This window comes from Ovis aries, chromosome 3, assembly GCF_016772045.2.
Source record: "Ovis aries strain OAR_USU_Benz2616 breed Rambouillet chromosome 3, ARS-UI_Ramb_v3.0, whole genome shotgun sequence".
NCBI lineage: Eukaryota > Metazoa > Chordata > Mammalia > Artiodactyla > Bovidae > Ovis > Ovis aries.
In genome coordinates, this window is record NC_056056.1 from 44,415,079 (window position 1) to 44,435,905 (window position 20,827).

At 39.2% G+C, this 20,827-nt stretch overlaps 1 protein-coding gene across 10 annotated transcripts in view; it reads right to left on the minus strand.

The window, feature by feature from the left end:
- Window positions 1-20,827, minus strand: part of UGP2 (UDP-glucose pyrophosphorylase 2) — a 56,558-nt gene that overhangs the window by 35,024 nt on the left and 707 nt on the right. For 3 of the 10 annotated variants that reach the window (XM_060412075.1, XM_042245997.2, XM_060412074.1), the window contains exon 2: window positions 754-881. In XM_060412075.1, the coding sequence (XP_060268058.1) occupies window positions 754-867 (114 nt within the window). In that variant the 5' untranslated portion in view covers window positions 868-881. Of the gene's footprint in view, window positions 1-753; window positions 882-19,328; window positions 19,349-19,564; window positions 19,885-20,546; window positions 20,815-20,827 lie in introns of those variants that run through there. The other 7 variants (XM_042245996.1, XM_060412072.1, XM_012168489.4 and 4 more) reach the window with 4 other exon arrangements.

A 20,827-nucleotide genomic window follows, 5' to 3' on the forward strand; every position in this document is an offset into this window, starting at 1 on the left:
AATTCTTACAGCTTTAAAACATGGAGTACAGCAGAGACTTTTTTACACTCCAATTTAAAACTAAAGAGGAAGAAAGCCAATAGGAAACATACTTAAAGGAATACAAGCAAAATTCCCATCTCCCACCAGTATCATGTAATCTGAATACCATTTGGTCTACTGGAATTCCAACTGGTTCTCTACATTTGCTCACCAATATAGTTCTCTACCTCCTTTAGGTGCAAATTAATCTTCACCAAAAGAATAAGAAAGAACAAAACACAGCTAACCTCAAAACGCTAAGTACAAATTTAAATTTGAAAATGAAAAGGATAATTTGTTGATTTATAAGTAGAAAAGTAAACACTTGCCTTTTCTGGGAAACCTCTATCATAGCTGTCAGAGTAGCCCAATTCTGTTAGAACAGGCTCTTTGGAAAAGGCATCCAGGATATAAGGTTGATAAATTAACTTCTCACAATTTTAACTGGACACTTACATCCATTTTTTCCTCCCAATGATATCAAAACACAGAAAAATAAATTGTAACTTTGTTTTGATTCTTTTAACTTTAGAAACTTATCAGAATTTACAATATTAAAAAGATAATGGTTTTATACTGAGCAAATACTGAAAATCCTTAATTATTAAGCAATCTTAATTTTTAAAATATACCATTACATTTTGCAATTATTTCAGGCTAGACGATCAGTGATAGCAATAACAACTCAGCATGTAGATGGATGAAAGCAAAACCATAGTGTAGGGTCCTTACTTCAAATTCATGTGATGGTGCTGTGGTGAGTATCTTTTCTAGCTCCTTCTTCACAGATAATTCTAGTTCTTGTCGAATGACTTCTTGGAACTGAGAAGCACCATCCTGAGACATTGCCTTGCTGAGATCTAAAACAAAAATGTAGAAACCACAAACTGAGAACTGACAGCCATTCAAACAGCTGGGAAACCACAACCAATTTATTTCTGGTGTGTCAGTTAAATGAAAAGGGCTCAATCCTCTGGTCCTATCAACCTCAAGGAGGATTTTAGCATTGCCAACTACTTATGACTTGATAATCATACTGGCTCAAATTTGACTGTCCGGTATATCTATATGCTTTCTGAGTGTATCTAAAATAATAAAGGATGATGCAGGCGGAAGTAAAAGGATTGATCTTCACTTGAGCATATATTAAATCGTTCCATCTCTATTAATGTTTCTGTCCTAGCTATCAAAGCTGGAGACAAATGAGAACATTCAGAATAACATTCAGTTCAGTTCAGTCACTCAGTCTTGTCCAACTCTTTCTGACCCCATGGACTTCAGCACACCAGGCCTCCCTGTCCATCACCAACTCCCGGAGTTCACGCAAACTCATGTCCATTGAATTGGTGATGCCACACAACCATCTCATCCTCTGTCATCCCCTTCTTCTTCCACCTTCAATCTTTCCCAGCATCAGGGTCTTCTCAAATGAGTCAGTTCTTCACATCAAGTGGCCAAAGTATTGGAGTTTCAGCTTCAACATCAGTCCTTCCAATGAACACTCAGGACTGATCTCCTTTACGATGGACTGGTTGGATCTCCTTGCAGTCCAAGGGACTCTCAAGAGTCCTCTCCAACACCACACATCAAAAGCATCAATTCTTTGGCACTCAGCTTTCTTCACAGTCCAACTTTCACATCCATACACGGCCACTGGAAAAACCATAGCCTTGACTAGACAGACCTTTGCTGGCAAAGTAATATCTCTGCTTTTTAATATGCTGTCTAGGTTGGTCATAAATTTCCTTCCAAGGAGTAAGCATCTTTTAATTTCAAGTCTGCAGTCACCATCTGCAGTGATTTTGGAGCCCCAAAAAATAAAGTCTGACACTGCTTCCACTGTTTCATCTATTTGCCATGAAGTGATAGGACTGGATGACATGATCTTAGTTTTCTGAATGTTGAGCTTAAAGCCAACTTTTTCACTCTCATCAAGAGGCTCTTTAGTTCTTCTTCACTTTCTACCTTAAGGGTGGTGTTATCTGCATATGTGAAGTTATTGATATTTTTCCCAGCAATCTTGATTCCAGCTTGTGCTTCATTCAGCCCAGCATTTCTCATGATGTATTCAGCATATAAGTTAAATAAGCATGGTGATAATATACAGCTTTGACGTACTCCTTTCCCAATCTGGAACCAGTCTGTTGTGCCATGTCCAGTTCTAACTGTTGCTTCCTGACCTGCATATAGGTTTCTCAGGAGGCAGGTCAGGTGGTCTGGTAGTCCAAACTCTTCCAGAATTTTCCACAGTTTATTGTGATCCACACAGTCAAAGGCTTTGGAATAATCAATAAACCAGAAATAGATGCTTTCCTAGAACTCTCTTGCTTTTTCAATGATCCAGCAGATGTTGGCTATTTGATCTCTGGTTCCTCTGTCTTTTCTAAATCCAGCTAGAATATCTGGAAGTTCACGGTTCACGTACTGCTGAAGCCTGGCTTGGAGAATTTTGAGCATTACTTACTAGCATGTGAGATGAGTGCAATTCTGCGCTAATTTGAGGATTCTTTGGCATTATCTTTCTTTGGGATTGGAATGAAAACTGACCTTTTCCAGTCCTGTGGCCACTGCTGAGTTTTCCAAATTGGCTGGCAGATTGAGTGCAGCACTTTCACATCATCTTCTTTTAGGATTTGAAAGAGCGCAACTGGAATTCCATCACCTCCACTAGCTTTGTTCGTAGTGATGATTCCTAAGGCCCACTTGACTTTGCATTCCAGGATGTCTGGCTCTAGGTGAGTGATCACACCATCATGATTATCTGGGTCATGAAGATCTTTTTTGTACAGTTCTTCTGTGTATTGGTGGCTCCAAGGTTAAAGTGTCTGCCTCCAATGTGGGAGACCTGGGTTCAATCCCTGGGTCGGGAAGATCCCCTGGAGAAGGAAATGGCAACCCACTCCAGTATTCTTGCCTGGAGAATCCCATGGACAGAGGAGCCTGGTAGGCTACAGTCCACTGGATCGCAAAGAGTCGGACATGACTAAGTGACTTCACTTTTCACTCTCACTTTTCTGTGTATTCTTGCTACCTCTTCTTAATATCTTCTGCTTCTGTTAGGTCCATACCATTTCTGTTCTTTATTGAGCCCATCTTTGCATGAAATGTTCCACTGGTAACATTCTATTCAGTTCAGTCGCTCAGTCGTGTCCGACTCTTTGAGACCCCATGAATCACAGCACGCCCGGCCTCCCTGTCCATCACCAACTCCCGGAGTTCACTCAGACTCACGTCCATCGAGTCAGTGATGCCATCCAGCCATCTCATCCTCTGTCGCCCCCTTCTTCTCCTGCCTCCAATCCCTCCCAGCATCAGAGTCTTTTCCAATGAGTCAACTCTTCACATGAGGTGGCCAAAGTACTGGAGTTTCAGCTTCAGCATCATTCCCTCCAAAGAAATCCCAGGGCTGATCTCCTTCAGAATGGACTGGTTGGATCTCCTTGTTGTCTAAGGGACTCTCAAGAGTCTTCTCCAACACCACTCAGCTTTCTTCACAGTCCAACTCTCACATCCATACATAACCAGTGGAAAAACCATAGCCTTGACTAGACAGACCTTTGTTAGCAAAGTAATGCCTCTGCTTTTCAATATGCTAATATGTCCTTAGGGATCTGCTGCCTCATAGGAGAGCTGAAGGGTTTGGCAACTGAAACAAAAGACTCCTTCCTCCAGGCCAGATGAAAAATTTAAGGATTCCTTTCCATTTTAGAAGTGGGGTCACTTCAGTTTATATTCTTCCCTAAAGAAGAACTCTTGAGAGATACTGGCAATTCCAAAGTGCCTCCACTTGCCTGGCATAAAAATTTTCATTTTAAATGAAGGGCACAGGGCTGCCTCCCTGTTTCTAGCTCCTAATTAAACTTCTATGCTTATCTGTGTCGAACAAGACTATCAGGACTTTTGGCATAGCCAGGCACCTCTGTAACAGATGGATCTCACTAAAGGTGACAGAAATGTCTGTTAGGTGAAAACAAACAAAAATAGAAAAACAGAAAAAGGAAACAACCCAGATCCAAGTACCTTGGGAGAAAGATACTAACACAGGCTGTTTAATATACTTCATCATCTAGACAGAAATTCTGTCTACTTCTTATAAAATAAGGAAGAGATGATTGTTCACGTCCCCCATCTTCAATACCTAACTCAATGTTACAAATGTGTTTTGAAGCTACATTTCACTGATAGCTTGTCAGTTCTACAAATGTTGGTTAATTTAGAAAAATCGTATATTAATAATAGCTAAAAACACTCCCACATGCCATAAATTCCTTAATTTGTTATCTGGGCAGAAGGAAACACATAGACAAAATTAAAGGCAAGATAATCAATATTTTAAAGATAGTTTTCAGAGCAAAAATTAAATTACTGTTAACAATTAGTAAATATTTAACTTCTGAGGTGATTTAATGCAGACAGCCTCTCCCAAATACTGAAAAATATTAATAAATGAGATATTTATCATAGCTCTTCCAAAAAAAGTTTATACACAATTTCCACCATGTTAAAATCTTTAAAAAAAAAAAAAAGAATTTGGTGAAAGCACACAATCTAATCCTAAAATAGTATATTCTAACTGTACTCTTTCTAAAGACTAAGTTTATTGACTCCAGTAAAACTACCAAAATGACTCAAACTGTGGTTCAAAAATAACTTACATGTGAGCTAAGAAACATCATAAGAAACACACATGGTTATGTTCCATAAACAAAGATATGTTTCAACTAGCAATTTGCAATTTGATTATAATCTATAAAAAATGATAATGAATGAGCACACTGGTACAACTTTTTTTGCACATAAAGAGTTTAAGTGTTTTAAGGATAGGATAGAGTCACATAATTATAAAAATTACTTACAGAATTAACAAATTGATACTGTCTATATTTACAAATGCAGAGAACAGGTAACCATTTACATGTTGTGCAAAGTAAAATTAAAATTAAAAATGAATTAAAGCTTGAAAGATGAAGTAATTTACCAATTTTAAAATGCATACAAAAAGACCTCTGAACTATACACGTTCGTTCAAACTGAACCAATGATGGAAAATACAAAAAGTGCAGCATTTCTAAAGAACCAGACATTTCTACCACAATTATTTTCTGTTAAAAGAATTTTTCCTGTTCTGTCTGTGGAGAACCTTTTTTTTTTCCCTACGACAATCATCTTAAGAATGTTTTCAGGCATTACAATTTGTAACAATCAAAAAACAGTCTTCTAATGGGTCCACAGTATTCAAGAGATTAAAGCCCAATGCACTTCGGGGTTCAGCACCACTATTACTGTGACAGGTAACTAAAAACCCCTATAGAGCATTTTAAACTAGAGTTAATGTGACATCAACCACACATGTTATCCTCTGGCTAACTTAGCTGTAATTTAGAGTTTGTCATAGGTTAAGTACTAACTCCCATATTAAATAAAAAGTGACTTGGAATAAAATTCTACTAAATATAAAACCTCTAAAGAACATATATATCATTTGATTCTATGTCACAAACTGATTAAAACAGATCAAGAAGTTACTATAAAACAATTTAAAAAGTATTTTGTTAGACTCAGAAACATCTACAAGACTCTGCTTTGTTGAAGTTAGATCCTGAAAGCCAGCCTGCATAGTCACATGCCTCCAAATAATGATGGAAACATTTAACTTACTTTATATTTTGGGCAAATGCCAAAAATGAGATAAAATTTAATTACAAAGTCTGAGCTGTTTGAGACATGAGAAAAGCCCAGAAAACAGAAAAAAAAAAAAAGACAAAACACCACACCAAACTTTAGAGACTCATCCTGCCAAACAATAGCCTATCAATATATGTGACTGAAGGCTAAAAATGCACAGAACCCATGTTACTATCCTCCCTTCCAAGCCTAGCAAAGAAAGACCGAAAGCCTCACATTTAATTAATACTAAATAAATAAATACTTAAAAAAAAATACTACATGTGATCTTTGCCAGCTGCAGTAGGTCCAACCTTCAAGAACAGATTTGAAGAAACCCAAACACAAGACTCAAACTTGAGTTGTGACAAATATTCCAAACCTTATTCCTCCTGTTCGTTCGATATGAAACCAAAAGCAAATAAAGAACAACCTGCATTTCTTCTACCCCTCTACAAATCTGAACAGCTTTTACAATAGAAGAACCAACAAGCCCATTACCTCTTTCACCTCTTTCCACTGCTGTTTCCTTCCCTTTCTCCTGTGTGAGGTGCTACTACAAAGTTCTGATTTTAAGTCATTTAAGAAAGGGCTTTCAATGAATAAAGAATTTTGAAGAATAAGGAAGTGTGTTTAATCAAGAAGAATGTCTATTATTAAGCACCTGGCACAGACTAAGAAGCACAGAACTAGAACCCATTTCCCTTTGCAGTGACCTTCTTTATCCATTTCTGAATTCTTTAAGAAAGATTTGGAGTTTCTGGTAGGAAAAGAAGTATAGAATTTAGAAGCTTTTTTAGACCTAACATTCTCAAGTTACACTTCTGGCAATGGCAGCTGCGTTTTTAATGGAAGGTCAATTAAAGAGTCCACTGACTAATACAAACTAGAACCTAAGATGTTTTGTCCCTCCTCACTTCCTAACAATAGAGAAATGATCCCCCTCCACTTCAGATAGAGAGCATTTTAGGGACAAAACACTTCATTATCTCACTTATAAAATCAAGACATTTTTAGAGATGAGAGAGAGCATTTAATCTACCCTCAACATTTTACAAATGAGGAAACTGAGGTTGAAAAGTTAAATGACCTACCCAAGGTCACAGAGCAGACTAATGCTGGAAACAAAGCCAGTTTATTCTGAGCCCAATTCCACCACAGTGAGGTATAAATATCCTGCTCATTTCTTCCAACTAGTCTGGCTCTCTCTAATCTTTGGCACAAAATCCCTAAGTAACATTCTCCTTCAAAAGCATTTCTATCAGAATGTCGTCTTATTACAGGAAGCTCATATCAAACTGGGTTTACAAGTATTGTCTTAGTTGACTTAATGACAGTTTAGCCAACTGAGGATAGAACAGGCAGTCAACCTCCTAACTTTTCTGTTCATGAGTACTAAGATTTGAACATCATGGACTTTTCCCTATCCAAGTGGCGCCAAAAAAGCAGGAAAGGGAGGAAAAGGGGAGGAGGAAAGCAAAAGAACTGAGAAGTATGAGATATTCAATCATACAAATGACTGTATTTGTTTCTTAATTCTGTTATTTCATTTTATCCATTTCAGCAACTAAGAAGTATACATAATACCCTTCCCCTGATATTCTGATACAGACACAGACAAAAACTTCACATTTCAAAGCAGAAAGCTAGCTTCACAGGGAGCAGGCCAGAGAGAACACCAAGAGCAAGGAAAGTGAGGAACCCTCCTTCCCAGGCCACCTCCTATCACTCAGATCCAATTAGTCCTAACCTTCCTTGAAAATGCATAAGGAGAGATACCCAAAGTCATAGAACCGGCGGGCTCACTTAAACCAGGAAATGACCTGCGATCCAAATAAGCATGAAACTCTAGGAATGCAGTGGCAGCCAGAAATAAGCATGAAGAAAGCTGAGGATGGGCTTCCTACGTGGCACTAGTATTAAAGAACCCACCTGCCAATACCGTTTAGACACAAGAGACACGGGTTTGATCTCTGGGTTGGGAAGATCCCCTGGAGGAGGGCATGGCAACCCACTCCAGTATTCTTGCCTGGAAAATGCCATGGATAGAGGACCCTGGCGGGCTACAGTCCATGGGGGTCATAAAGAGTTGGATACAACTGAAGAGACTTAGCACGCATGCACAAAGCTGAGGATATATGCTGACTAGATTTATGACCTATTAAAGCTAACCAGCCTCTCCTGGGCTCTTACTGCAGTCCTTTAAACTCAGCTGTTTGTGAATATTCCTCCTAAAAAAACTCTTCTTCTATGGATTCAGCTACCCAGTATTATCCTACATCATCTCCTCTCTCTTATAACTATGCCTCAATTTCCATAACTGGCTCTTCCTTTCTTCTCCTACTCTCTGGGTTTCTAAAGATTCTGTTCCCAGACTATTTTCCCCTTCATTCATTCCCTTATTGATCTCCTTACTGATAACTCCCAAATACATGCCCCATCCTGATCTTTTTTCCTAAGCTCCAGGTTAACATTCCCTACCACTTCTAGACCTTTTCCACCTGGACACCCAGTTGGGTACCTCAAACTCAACATGGAAACCAAACTCATCATCTAAACTAAATTCATCTCCCTGCCCTGGCCTCCACAGCATTGACATTCTGCTAATCACTGGTAGGTGACCTAGAAACCTCAGCCAACTGGCTCGTCCTTCCTTTTTCTTCACATTACATCCAAATCCAATACCAAACTTAACTGAATCACTACCATTCCATTTACTGCTTTTAATTCCTATTGCTGTGACCTTAATTTCACTCTCCTGGTCATGATGACAATAGTTTTCTAACTAGTCAACCCATCTGTCACTCTAATCTGGTGATACCAGGCAGAACGGATTTGTTCCCCTAAAACTGCAACTCTAATTATATCACTTCTCTTCTCCATTTGGTGGGATTTTCACTTGAAAAAAAATACAAATTCCCGAGCCAGGCACATCTTAAAAAGCCAAGCTGAAGTACTTTTTTGGAGTAGCCAAAGCTAATGAAAGTGCTCAAGAAGAAAGCCTAAAGGTTCCAAGTTCCTGTTTCAATAGGACTTCTAAAACCTTAATATGCATACAGATCACCTGGAGGGCTTGTTAAAACATAGATTTTTGGGCAAGTTCCCAGAGATTCTGATTCTGGGTCTAGTGTGAGGAGAATTTGCATTTCTAATAACTGAATGTTGCTACTATTGCCTTGAGTAGCTCTGATATAGATTATACTCCAATTATCTAAACATGTTTGTAGCAGCCATGCACGTCAATGGTCTTCCTACCCCAGTGCTATTCTGGTCATCTGTTCTCTGTTTCAAGGCCTTCAAAGATGGCACTAGGCCCAGACTGGTTGAAAGCCTTCCCAAGGATTGGTTTAAATGTGAAACATAAAATGATTCTGGCCAGTGAGCCTCAAAGATATAGTTTGCCAAAGGACTTTGGATAAAGGCATTCCTCACTGAAAGAACAGAAACCTGAGAAAAATGAGTATGTGTCTACCCCTCACCTTGGGTTTCTTCTGATATTTAGTGACTCTGAAGAAAGCTGACCCAAGAAGGAGGCAAACATACTTAAAAGGACAGAAGAAAGAAAAGACTGATGCTGTTTTTGTACTGAATTAAACAACTCTGGAACATCCCACTTCAAGTCTCTCATTTTTTTTTTAAGCCAACTGAGTCAGTATTTTTCTGCTGTATAAAATTAAAACCATCCTAACTATTGTAAGACTGTTCCAAAACACATATCTCAAGTGTCATTCAATGCTTTTAGAGAAGGGTGGGCAGAAATGAGGAGGAAAAAATAGAAATTAAAGGCCCAGTTGTGAATTCCAAAATCATAAGAATCATCCCAACAACTGGGAAACCTCTCTGATCTCTCAGCCCCCCAAAGCTTAAACTCTGTGTGACCTGTTAGCGTCTCCTATTGTCGGGGGTGGCACTCCTAGAGTTCTAGGTAGTAAGTAGCTTCTGAACATTCAAAGAGGTCCTCCTTTCTACCCTAACTCTGCTATGTGGAGGTTTTAATCTGTACTGTATCAGACACATATCAAAACCCCCAAAAACTAATTCTTTGATGAGATGCCTGTCTGTAGCACTGTAGTGGTTTGAATAGCCAATAATATATCATTTGTCAGTGTTTAGTTTAAATGTAACCTCTTCCTAGAAATCTTTCTAAACTAAGCACAGTTGCCCATCATGTTTTCAGGTGGTAGATCCTTGAACCTCCCCTTTACGATATCATATTTTCTAGATTTATTCAATGTATATCTTACCCAGTAATATCCAAGAATATATCATATGTATTTTGTTCACCTCTGTAATCCCAATGTATTCTTAAAACAGAGTTAGAAACATAGCAGATTCTCAAGTAATGTTTATTAAATCAATGAGTAAGAGTCTATTATGATACAACTATGTCTGGGTATAAAGATGTTAGGGTCCAGTCCAGTGGAGGAAGTACCTGGTAAGGTCAAAGAGACAGTGTCAACAGCCATGATTTCCAGCCATGGAGAAGAAGGGCTAAGAAAAGTAGGGACAGTGTCTTGAGTACTTGAAGTCCCTAAGGTTTCTCAAGTAGAGGCTGATTTATCAGGCAGTTTCAGGGATGTGGTCAAAGAAATTTCAAGCTTGTAGGCCTAGACAAAATGATCACTGAAGGTTTTTCAATTCTTTATTATTGTGTATAAATGTCACTGTAATGTCTTCACAAACTTTCGAGATTAAACAAAAATGGGTAATGTATATATTTTAATTTAGCTTGATTCAGGAAAAACACAGAAAAATAAAGTCCGTGTCATTCAATCATGAAGAAAAATCAATTAGTTGATTTTATACAATTTTATGTGATCTTTTAGTATTAAAAGTATTGTATTTTATATTTTAACCTATTAGTGTTGATTATTTTATATTATAAACCATGATTATTTACATTTTCAAAGACTTTTAATGACTCATCCATGTATATCCTAACACTTGCACAGGTAAAAGCCATATGAATGCTATAAATGAGTTTTAACAAAAATTAAAAGGTACCAACCAGGCTTTTCAGAACTGTTCTAGCACCAGATATGCAGAGATACTTGATTATCAAGATTTTTGTTAATCATGCATTGCATGCTTAATTTTTTTTAACTGTTAAAGAATTTATACATAAACCAGATTTCTCATTAATAATTATGTTTAACTTTGCTCTCATACAAGATGGTAGCTCTTAAAACTAAAAACAAAAACAAAAAACAAACATACAGCAATTAAAAATCAAAAGAAAAACCCAGAAAATATCATTTCTGGAAAACAGAACATTCAGGAGAGATGTGCCAACTAGTTAAATAACATCACTTGGCATCAAGTTTCATGGATAGTAGGGGCCTATCATACCCATTTGTTGAGAGGACAGTAAAGGGATACAGTATAAAACCAATATAAAGGACTAAAAAATGATTTAATAGGCTTGCCCTATAATTTGATATATGTACATTTATATAAAAAACTTAACCTTGGAAAGGCTTTAAAGTCAGTTCAGTTCAGTTGCTCAGTCGTGCCCAACTCTTTGCAACCCCATAAGCTATATAGCACACCTACAGGTCTCCCTGTCCATCGCCAGCTCCGGAGCTTACCCAAATTCATATCCATTTAGTCAGTGATGTCATCCAACCATCTCATCCTCTGTCGTCCCCTTCTCCTCCTGCCCTCAATCTTTCCGAGCATTGGGGTCTTTTCAAATGAGTCAGCTCTTTACATCAGGTTGCCAAAGTACTGGAGTTTCACCTTCAATATCAGTCCTTCCAATGAACACTCAGGACTGATCTTTAGGATGGACTGGTTGGATTTCCTTGCAGTCCAAGGGACTCTCAAGAGTCTTCTCCAACACCACAGTTCAAAAGCATCAATTCTTCAGCACCCAGCCTTCTTTATAGTTCAACTTTCACATCCATACATGACTACTGGAAAAACCATAGCCTTAACTAGATGGACCTTTGTTGACAAAGTAATGTTGGTCTGCTTTCTAATATTCTGTCCAGGTAGGTCATAACTTTCCTTCCAGGGAGTAAGCGTCTTTTAACTTCATGGCTGCAATCACCATTTGAGTGATTCTGGAGCCCCCCAAAATAAAGTCTGTCACTGTTTTCACATCTATTTGCCATGAAGTGACAGGATCGGATGCCATGATCTTAGTTTTCTGAATGTTGAGCTTTAAGCCAACTTTTTCACTCTCCTCTTTCACTTTCATCAAGAGGCTTTTTAGTTCCTCTTCACTTTCTGCCATAAGGGTGGTGTCATCTGCATATCTGAGGTGATTGATATTTCTCCTGGCAATCTTGATTCCAGCTTGTGCTTCTTCCAGCCCAGCGTTTCTCATGATGTACTCTGCATAGAAGTTAAATAAGCAGGGTGACAATATATAGCCTTGACGGACTCCTTTTCCTATTTGGAACCAATCTGTTGTTTCATGTCCAGTTCTAACTGTTGCATCCTGACCTGCATACAGATTTCTCAAGAGGCAGGTCAGGTGGTCTGATATTTCCATCTCTTTCAGAATTTTCCACAATTTATTGTGATCCACACAGTCAAAGGCTTTGGCATACTCAATAAAGCAGAAATAGATGTTTTTCTGGAACTCTCTTGCTTTTTCGATGATCCAGCAGATGCTGCCTATTTGATCTCTGGTTCCCCTGCCTTTTCTAAAACCCGCTTGAACATCTGGAAGTTCACGGTTATGTATTGCTGAAGCCTGGCTTGGAGAATTTTGACCATTACTTTACTAGCGTGTGGGATGAGTGCAATTGTGCGCTAGTTTGAGCATTCTTTGGCATTGCCTTTCTTTGGGATTGGAATGAGAACTGATCTTTCCCAGTCCTGTGGCCACTGCAGAGTTTTCCAAATTTGCTGACATACTGAGTGCAGCACTTTCACAGCATCACCTTTTAGGATTTGAAATAACTGGATGAGTCTAATTCCACTGAAAATGAAACAGGGCCCTAGAGATGCTGATTTGCCAAAGGACACAGTTACAGTGACAAGCAGGAATCCCAACCCTGCTGCCTGGTGCCCTGCTTCTTCTTCCTGGAGGAAGTTCTCCCCTTTCTCTGTTACAGTGCGTTTATTTACGTGGCTTGCCACCTCCAGGTTGTATGCTACCAAATCTGAAGGAAAACTGACAAAAATTCAAATATCTCTATTAAGTGAGGTTACTGCATAAGGTGAAAAATGAAAAACTACACATCAGAATAAACATTCTCTTGTGCTCTTCACTTTTCCTTCTATATTGTTTATTTTCTGGGCAATGAAAAATCGAAGAAAGCTTTTATGTACTCTATAAATATTTTATTACCAGGACTAAGCATTTACCATTGGCATAAATGAACCCGCAAATGAACCCACATTGCAGAACTGTGTTACTCTGTTTTCCTGCACTCTTTGGAAGTTTTAAAATTCTAGGTAGGGTTGTAACATAAATGAAAATCACATCAGCCTTTGCCAGGGCAACAACCAGAGAGAAACACAAACTTCAATTACCTTTGTGACCAAAGAGCAAGTAGAACCATTGTTAAACAGAGTGTCCCCTAGAATAGCATTTTTTACAATTTGAAGACTAACAATTAAACAGTAGACTGAGCATAATGAATATGTACATGAATATAACGAATAGTGGTTTGTTTTTTTTTTAAGATACAAGTTAAAAAATCACAGAGAAACATGGAACTCTGTTGATTTATACAGAAAAACTAACAAGCATCTAGCAAGGTTTGGAAAACAAAACATTTTGTTGTTTATATAAGTAACTAAGATGACAACAGTCAATTTCTCCGTGGCTCTCAAAAACAATCCTTAATTGTCAAAATGGTTTTGGGGGCACAGTCAATTTCATTTGGCAGTGACTGAGAAAAACAATGGGACTATTGGCAGAGGCAGAATTTGAGTCCTAGACAATTACTGCTCAACAAACTAAAAGAGATGCCTGCATCACCAGTCAAGAGAACTGGGAAACAGATTTCAAACAGAGCATTAACCCCCTTTTCACACATAAACCCAACTAAAAAACACATAAAGTTTAATTTTCTTTCAATAGTTTAGCAACCCAACTTGCAAAGAATTTAGTAAGCTATTAATAGAAAGATGCATGGCTGGTGGTAGAATTTTAGAGATCTAAGACATATGGTTTCAATTAATAGTCACTGTGCCTGGGATAAGCCATCAAATTACCCAAGACCAAGACGTCCAAAATTCCAAATACCATTACACCAAGTCCAAAACATGATAGTTCAGAAATGAAACTGTAGGCTGTGAAAAAAGGACACAGTCTAGAAAGCTAAGCTTCTACAGAGATCCCAAGCAATCAAAAGGGTGGAAAGTGAATTACATTTCCACATTCATTAAATCCCAAATTTTCAGAGGATTCTCTAACAATTTTATTCTAATATCACTGGGATTTTCCCCACTAGCATAAATTCTGGATATGAGGATGAATCATGTTACACAAGGTTAATACAGTCAACTCTTAATTATTCATATTTACAGGTAATCCAGAGTTAAACTTTCAAATACTTGTTTATACTAACTTATCAGAAACGGAGAGATCCGATGGGAACTCCTAATACCTGCACTTCCACAAAAAGTACCAAATTCAACTTGGTGGAAGCTGGAAAATTACAGTATATTATTCTTTGACTCAGAATATTTTTATTACAAGCCCAACTAATGTTCCTCAAACAAATAAGTATCTTTTAAGCAAAGTCATTACAATTCACAAGTTACTGGAATTTTCTATGAAGAAAAATAAATACAGAGAGAATGGGAAGTGAGTATGAACTGTGAATGTGAACTATTAGTATATTACAAGAAAAATGTGACATAATATTACAAAATTAATAGTTTGTAACTGGGCCACCAGGGAAGCCCAAGAATACTGGAGTGGGAAGCCTATCCCTTCTCCAGGGGATCTTCCAGCCCTAGGAAATCAAACCAGGGTATCCTACATTGCAGGCAGTTTCTCTTTACCAACTGAGCTACCAGGGAAGCCTCAATATTACAAAATTAACATTGTAATTTCCTTTTAAAGTTATTTTTCAATTTACCTTCAGAATATTAAAATGGCACTTCTAAGAAGTATACCAGTTAATATTTCTTATTTCTCTAATGTTCAATTTCTTTTCTTTATGAGTGCTCAGCTCAGTCGTGTCTGACTCTTGCCACCCTATGGACTGTAGCCCTCCAGGCTCGGTCCGTGGAATCTTCAAGGCAGGAATACTAGAGTGGGTGGCCATTTCCCCCTCCAGGGGATCTTCCTGACCCATGAATCAAACTTGTGTCTCCTGAATTGGCAGGTGGATCCTTTACCACTGAGCCACCTGGTAGACTCTCACAAATGAAAATCATCCATTTTACTGGAAGAAAGACCCAGTTATCAAAATCACCCATTTTACTGGAACAAAGATGATCTGACCAAGATCCACATTAGAAAACAAAGAGTGTTCATCAGTACAACTCTTTGAATTTCTTTTAATTTTTCATGTATAACTGTGTCTATGAATTTAACTAAATCCTTCTCTTTCTCAAGCAACATAATGAATGCTAAGCTACATCTTTAAAAAATGAGAAGTGTGCCTTAATCATTGCTTTGCCACCTCTAGCCTTGCCTCAAATCCATGCCACAATCTCCCTGGGCTGAAAACATCCTAGTCATCTAAATAGTCAGCTACAGGCTAAATTTGGTCTCAGGATTTGAGAAGAACCAGGCTTAGGCCTGACCTCTACAACCAAGCCCCAGAATGCTTCTCACCCCGATGTTCATCTGAGACCCCTCCTGTTATAATTAGTTCAACTAATCTTCCCTGGCTAGCTGCCATTGACCAAACAAGAATCACCAAACTAAAGACACGAAAAGAGAATTCCAACAAATGGAAAAGTTGACAGGCCTCAAATATTTTTTAAGTGACACAGAGGCACTCAAATGGCTTTTCCTGAAATAGAAGGAAGGACTTCAACTTAAGAATATTAAGGGACATTTTTATATAATTCAGATAGATTAAGTTTTTTTTTTTGCTTTTAAGTTCCTCTAGGGACTTTCCTGGTAGCCCAGTAGTTAAGGCTCTGCGCTTCCATTTCAGGAGCATGGGTTTGACCCCTGCTTGGGGAACTATGACCTGCATGCGGAGCAGACAAAAAAAAATTTTTTTAATTAAAAAAAAAAAAAAAAGAAAGAAAGAAAGAGATGTTTCAAAGTTCCTCTAAATTACAGCATAAGTAAATAACACAGCCTTAGTTGGCTAGATGACAATAGGCCCAGCACCATTTATAAGTTTCAAATCATGTATGGAGATTGCCCCGTAGCTCTCAGACCCTTTGGGAAGCCAAATTCCAAATACACCCATTGACACACCTGGCAAAAGTCCTAGCTGCTGATGAACCAGCAGGTCACAGGAAGAGGTGTCACCTCCAACTATGACAAGTAGTAGATACATTTATTTAGTACTCAATCAAATAGTAGTCACATTTATTTAGAATAATTGAGGACCCTGCAACAACCCCTGGGATGGAGAAACCTAGCAAATGGAGACGAAATTTTACAGACAGACAGAAGGTGACATGAGGGCAGAATACACCAATTAGGGAATTAAGCCAGAGATCCAATAAACAATCCTCCTATGAGAAGGAATCTTAAGTGCCTGAGGAACACAGACTTGAGAGATGCCCAAAGTAAGTTAAATCTTCTTCTGGCTGAGTATTACATATACTGAGAATTCTCCTACCTACTGATGTTAAATATTTTTATTAGTTAAACATTTCTACCTAATAACTTACAGTCAAAGTGCTTAAGAATGGAAATACTTAGCATTCTAATAATGTACAGAGCCTAGACTTGAGACAAGAGATTCAAGCCAAGTGTAGAAACCAGATTTCAGGACATTTAAATATACATGCACACAACACACAGGTATAATACCCAGATCTGTGCCCATCATAAGGGATACAAGAGAAATCCCAATTTAGCATATTAGAAGAGCTCAAAATTTTGTTGTTGACTGGACTGAAACAAAAACTGTCACCAATTATGTATTCACATCATTGTTCAAGCTTTCCCCTCCAACTCCATACTTTAAAAATATATGTATCACCAAGTTGCTGGAGGCCTGAACACCAAAACTGGAATAGGAAAATAAAGAACTGTCATAGGTGACTTGTTCTGCTTCTGTTGGTGGCATGTGGTTATATTTATGGTGGCAATGCTATCCAAAAAGGCATCATCATTTTAAGAAAGGAAAGGAAAGTTTACTGCCCATCAAACTGCACTCACATAATTCGTCTCATTTCAGCTTCTCAAAAACCCTATGGCATAACTGTTAATACACAATGTTTATATAAGTATTAATAGAAATGAAGATTCAGAAAAGTTATGTGTCTATGATCACCTATCAGTAACAGGATTCAAACCTGGGTCCATCCCTTTTACCTTTCTCAGCAACTATGTTAGAGGTATTATTAATAAACTACAACCAAATGTGGGCTAAACTACTAAAAAAGTACAAGAAAAGTGCTGTGTTTCTCATCTGTCATCTGTGACAGGTTCTTACAGAGCGTCCACCACTTCAAGACACTGTATTTCCCCCAGGGATATAATATTATCTTTGCCCACAGGGAACTAACAGTCTAGTTGGAGAAAGGAGCCATTGTTCCTGATAAGTTTTTAGCTTACGAGGCAATAAAAGGTACTAGAATGGACAAGTGTTAAGACACATTTATATACGAATTTAAGATACTTAAATTTCATCACCTATAAATATACTACCTCTCAGGGTTCTTGTGAAGCTTAAATGAGACAACATACGAAAACAGCTTCAGTTCAGTTCAGTCACTCAGTTGTGTCCGACTCTTTGCGACCCCATGAATTGCAGGCCTCCCTTAGGGGCCTAATATTTGTCCATTCCTTTCCTTATGAAGTGGTACAAGCTAAGTATCAATGCACAGAAATATCAATAAGTACAACAGCAAAGATCAATTTCATCTATTACCAAAAAATTCAAAACCAAAAATCCCAACCCTTTTACTTAAAAAACTGATATGTGGAGACAATGGATTTATGTGCCAATAAAGTTTATCACTTATCACAGCAACAGAGTTAATACACAGAGAATTTACTTGTACTTGAAGTACAAATTTAAACAATGATAAACAGGAGCAAAATCATGTTAAAATTTTTTTTCAGAGGGGAGAGGTGTGTCATCTTTTTGTGCAAAATTGTCAAATTTAAAAATGAAAACTACCATTTAGAGCAAAATTGGATGGCAAGTAAATGCAGTGTTGGATCGAATCATGGGAAGTCTGTCTGTGGTTCAGTAACGTTACTGGTGATAATTTCTTAGTTTTGATGTATGTGAGACTTTTTTTACAAATCTAAAGGTATCCCAAGATAAAAAAGTTTATTAAAAAAGAAAAAGTGGATGACAAGAGAAAGGAATAACAACATACCCAGGTATTGCCACTTAATATCTCCTGAAAGCAGTTAGTTAGCCATTAACAGCAAAAGACTTGAAACCAGTCAACGTGCAGCACCCCTTCTGTAAGCTGCTCTAAACCATAACAACCAGGAACATCTGGAGTTTAATAATATTCTCAATCCTTAAAAAGAAATGACTTATCCACTTTTCTCTAGCATATTATTTCAATACTGGCTTTCTGGTAATTAAATGTTATCATTAAAAAAACAAGCAAACTTCTGACAGTTACCTCTACTTTCTGTTCTTGACTAAGACATTTATTCAGTCTGAACATAAAGAAGCATCACATATAAAGCATAATATGAATTTAGAAGTTTAATGAAAAGTGACATTTCTGAGCTTAGTGCTAAAGGCAGATAAGAATCCCATCTGTTTTCAAAATAATGCAGGCAGTCAAAGTCTCTTATTATATAAAACTCAAGAGTTAATAAAGTGATATAAAACCTACTATGACATTTTTATTCCCAGGACCAAATGATGGCCATTATTGACACAATTTTTTAAAAGTACATCTGCATTTATTCAGAGCCACATTAAGTGGTTGTGAACTTTACTAGCTGTGTTTTCAGCAAGATGGCTGAAGCTTTCACACTCTTGGGTCCTCAAAAAAAGGGCTTCCTTGCATACAGAGAAGACAAGTCCCATGCTACACACTGATGTCAGAGGTTTAAGGTAGCACCAATTTCAAAGTGTACACACACACATGCACACACATAACATTACTGCTTAATTCAATTGAGATGCATTCTTTAAACCTTTTCCAAACACACACGTAGAATTAGAGAGCAATTTGCTAATTTCAAAGAAACCGTAATAATCTTTACAGATTTCAAAGGAGGGAAAAAACAAACAAACAAACAAACAGCAATGCAGCAAAGTCATTTCTTCTGCTGAAATGACCTCCAACTTCTACGAGCTACTCCCTGTTTCGCAATAAATGAATCTGAGACTCAGACCACGTACACCCAAACGGAGAAGCTGAGAACACTAAAGCTTCCCCAACCGTCCTGGCTAAACCCACCTGCCTTTCCTCAACCCTCTCAGTTCCCCTTCCCGTCCGCACCCAGAGTTACCTCGACTTCGACCACGAAAAGAGTACAGGGATCAATCGGCAGCCAAAATCCTGTTTTATCATCATTCACAGCCACTATCCCGGGAAGCCAGGGTGCTACTAACCTGATTTCACGGAGGCAGAACTAAAAGCAGCAGAGTACAAGGGTATAAATGATACGTTATCTGAAACGCCAACCCAGCAGCTCAAGACAGCTCAAATGTCAATTTATAGAAAAGGGTTTCGCAAATAGTATCTCAAATGAACATTTCCACTTCCAAACCACCCACCAACCTCTCCACTGCCGGTCCCCAAGTTCGGTACTGCTAGAGCAACCCGGGAGATAAGAAGCGTGTCTTACCTTGTACAAATCTCGACATTTTAGGGATTTATTAAAATACTCTGGCTTACAAATATATTTAAGTGTCTAGAGGAGTCAACGCTATAGAGGTCTTTCTTCCACTTCTGCTTTAACAAATGACGAATTCTTTCTTCTCTTCCTATGTTTGGCCACTTAGAGTATTTACTCAAAAAACTAAAACTGCCTCCAAAAAAAAAAAACAACAAAACTTAACCCCCTTCCCCACTTTCAAAAGACAGAAACTTGGTGCGACTGAGTCTGCTTGGAACTCCAGCCTACACTGCACCCCTGACACAAATGAGGGCCAGCTGGAGGCTCCCGGAAAAGGTAAAATCACACGAACTTAAATTTCATCAATGAAAGAGGCGGATCTAAAGCGGCTTCACCGCCCCCCACCCCGGGTCCCCACGCCCTCGGGGGCTGGACAGCCGCAGGCACAGGCGGGCCGCACCCCTACATCCCCTCCCCTTGCTGCCTTCCGGCCTCAGGACAGTTCCCGGAGAAACTCAGGCCAACAGCGGTCCCCGCCCCAGCAGGGATCGGGAGGAGGGGGAGGCCTGCCAAGGGGGGCGATGCAGTCCTTTCTACCCGCTCAGAAACATCCCGGGACTTGGAGGCGCTAAGAACTCGGCGTGCCGTCTGGAGGCGGGCCGGGGCCTCCAGACGCCAGCCTCCCAGCTGCGAGCGGCCGCGGCTTTTTCCCGGGAGGGGCCGAAAGCTACAGAGCCCCTCCCCCGCAGCGGACACTAGGGGGCCACCCGCGAGGCGAGAACCCATGTGCCGCCCCGAATCCGAGGGACAGGAGTCAGCCCCAACCCTCACACATTCTAGTTTCTCTTGGCCGAACCCCAAATTCGGCCTCCGGGGCCAAAGTGCAGGTTGAGTAGACGGGCTCTACAAGCCTCAGAAAGGGCAACACACTCGCCCTTAGAGTGGTGGGAAGCCCGCCCCGGCCCCTCCCCAAACCGCCACCGAGACCCACCTTCCTCCTCTTCCTTTAGCAGCTGGGAAACTGGGGGCGTTTGTGGCGCCCCTGGAAGAAGACTTGCAGGCTGAGAGAATGTCACCTCTGAGGCACCCTTCTCTCTCCCTCTCTCCCCTCACAAATGCACACCTCGAGCCCCTCGCTAGTTGTCACAGCCCAGCTGCTGACCCCCTCCGTCCACCTAGCTGCGGGATTCCGACAGCCAAAGCCCCCACTTTCTCCTAAACACCTCCCATCCCCCTCCATTTGGAGCAGCCCCTTCAATGCGGAAATGTCCC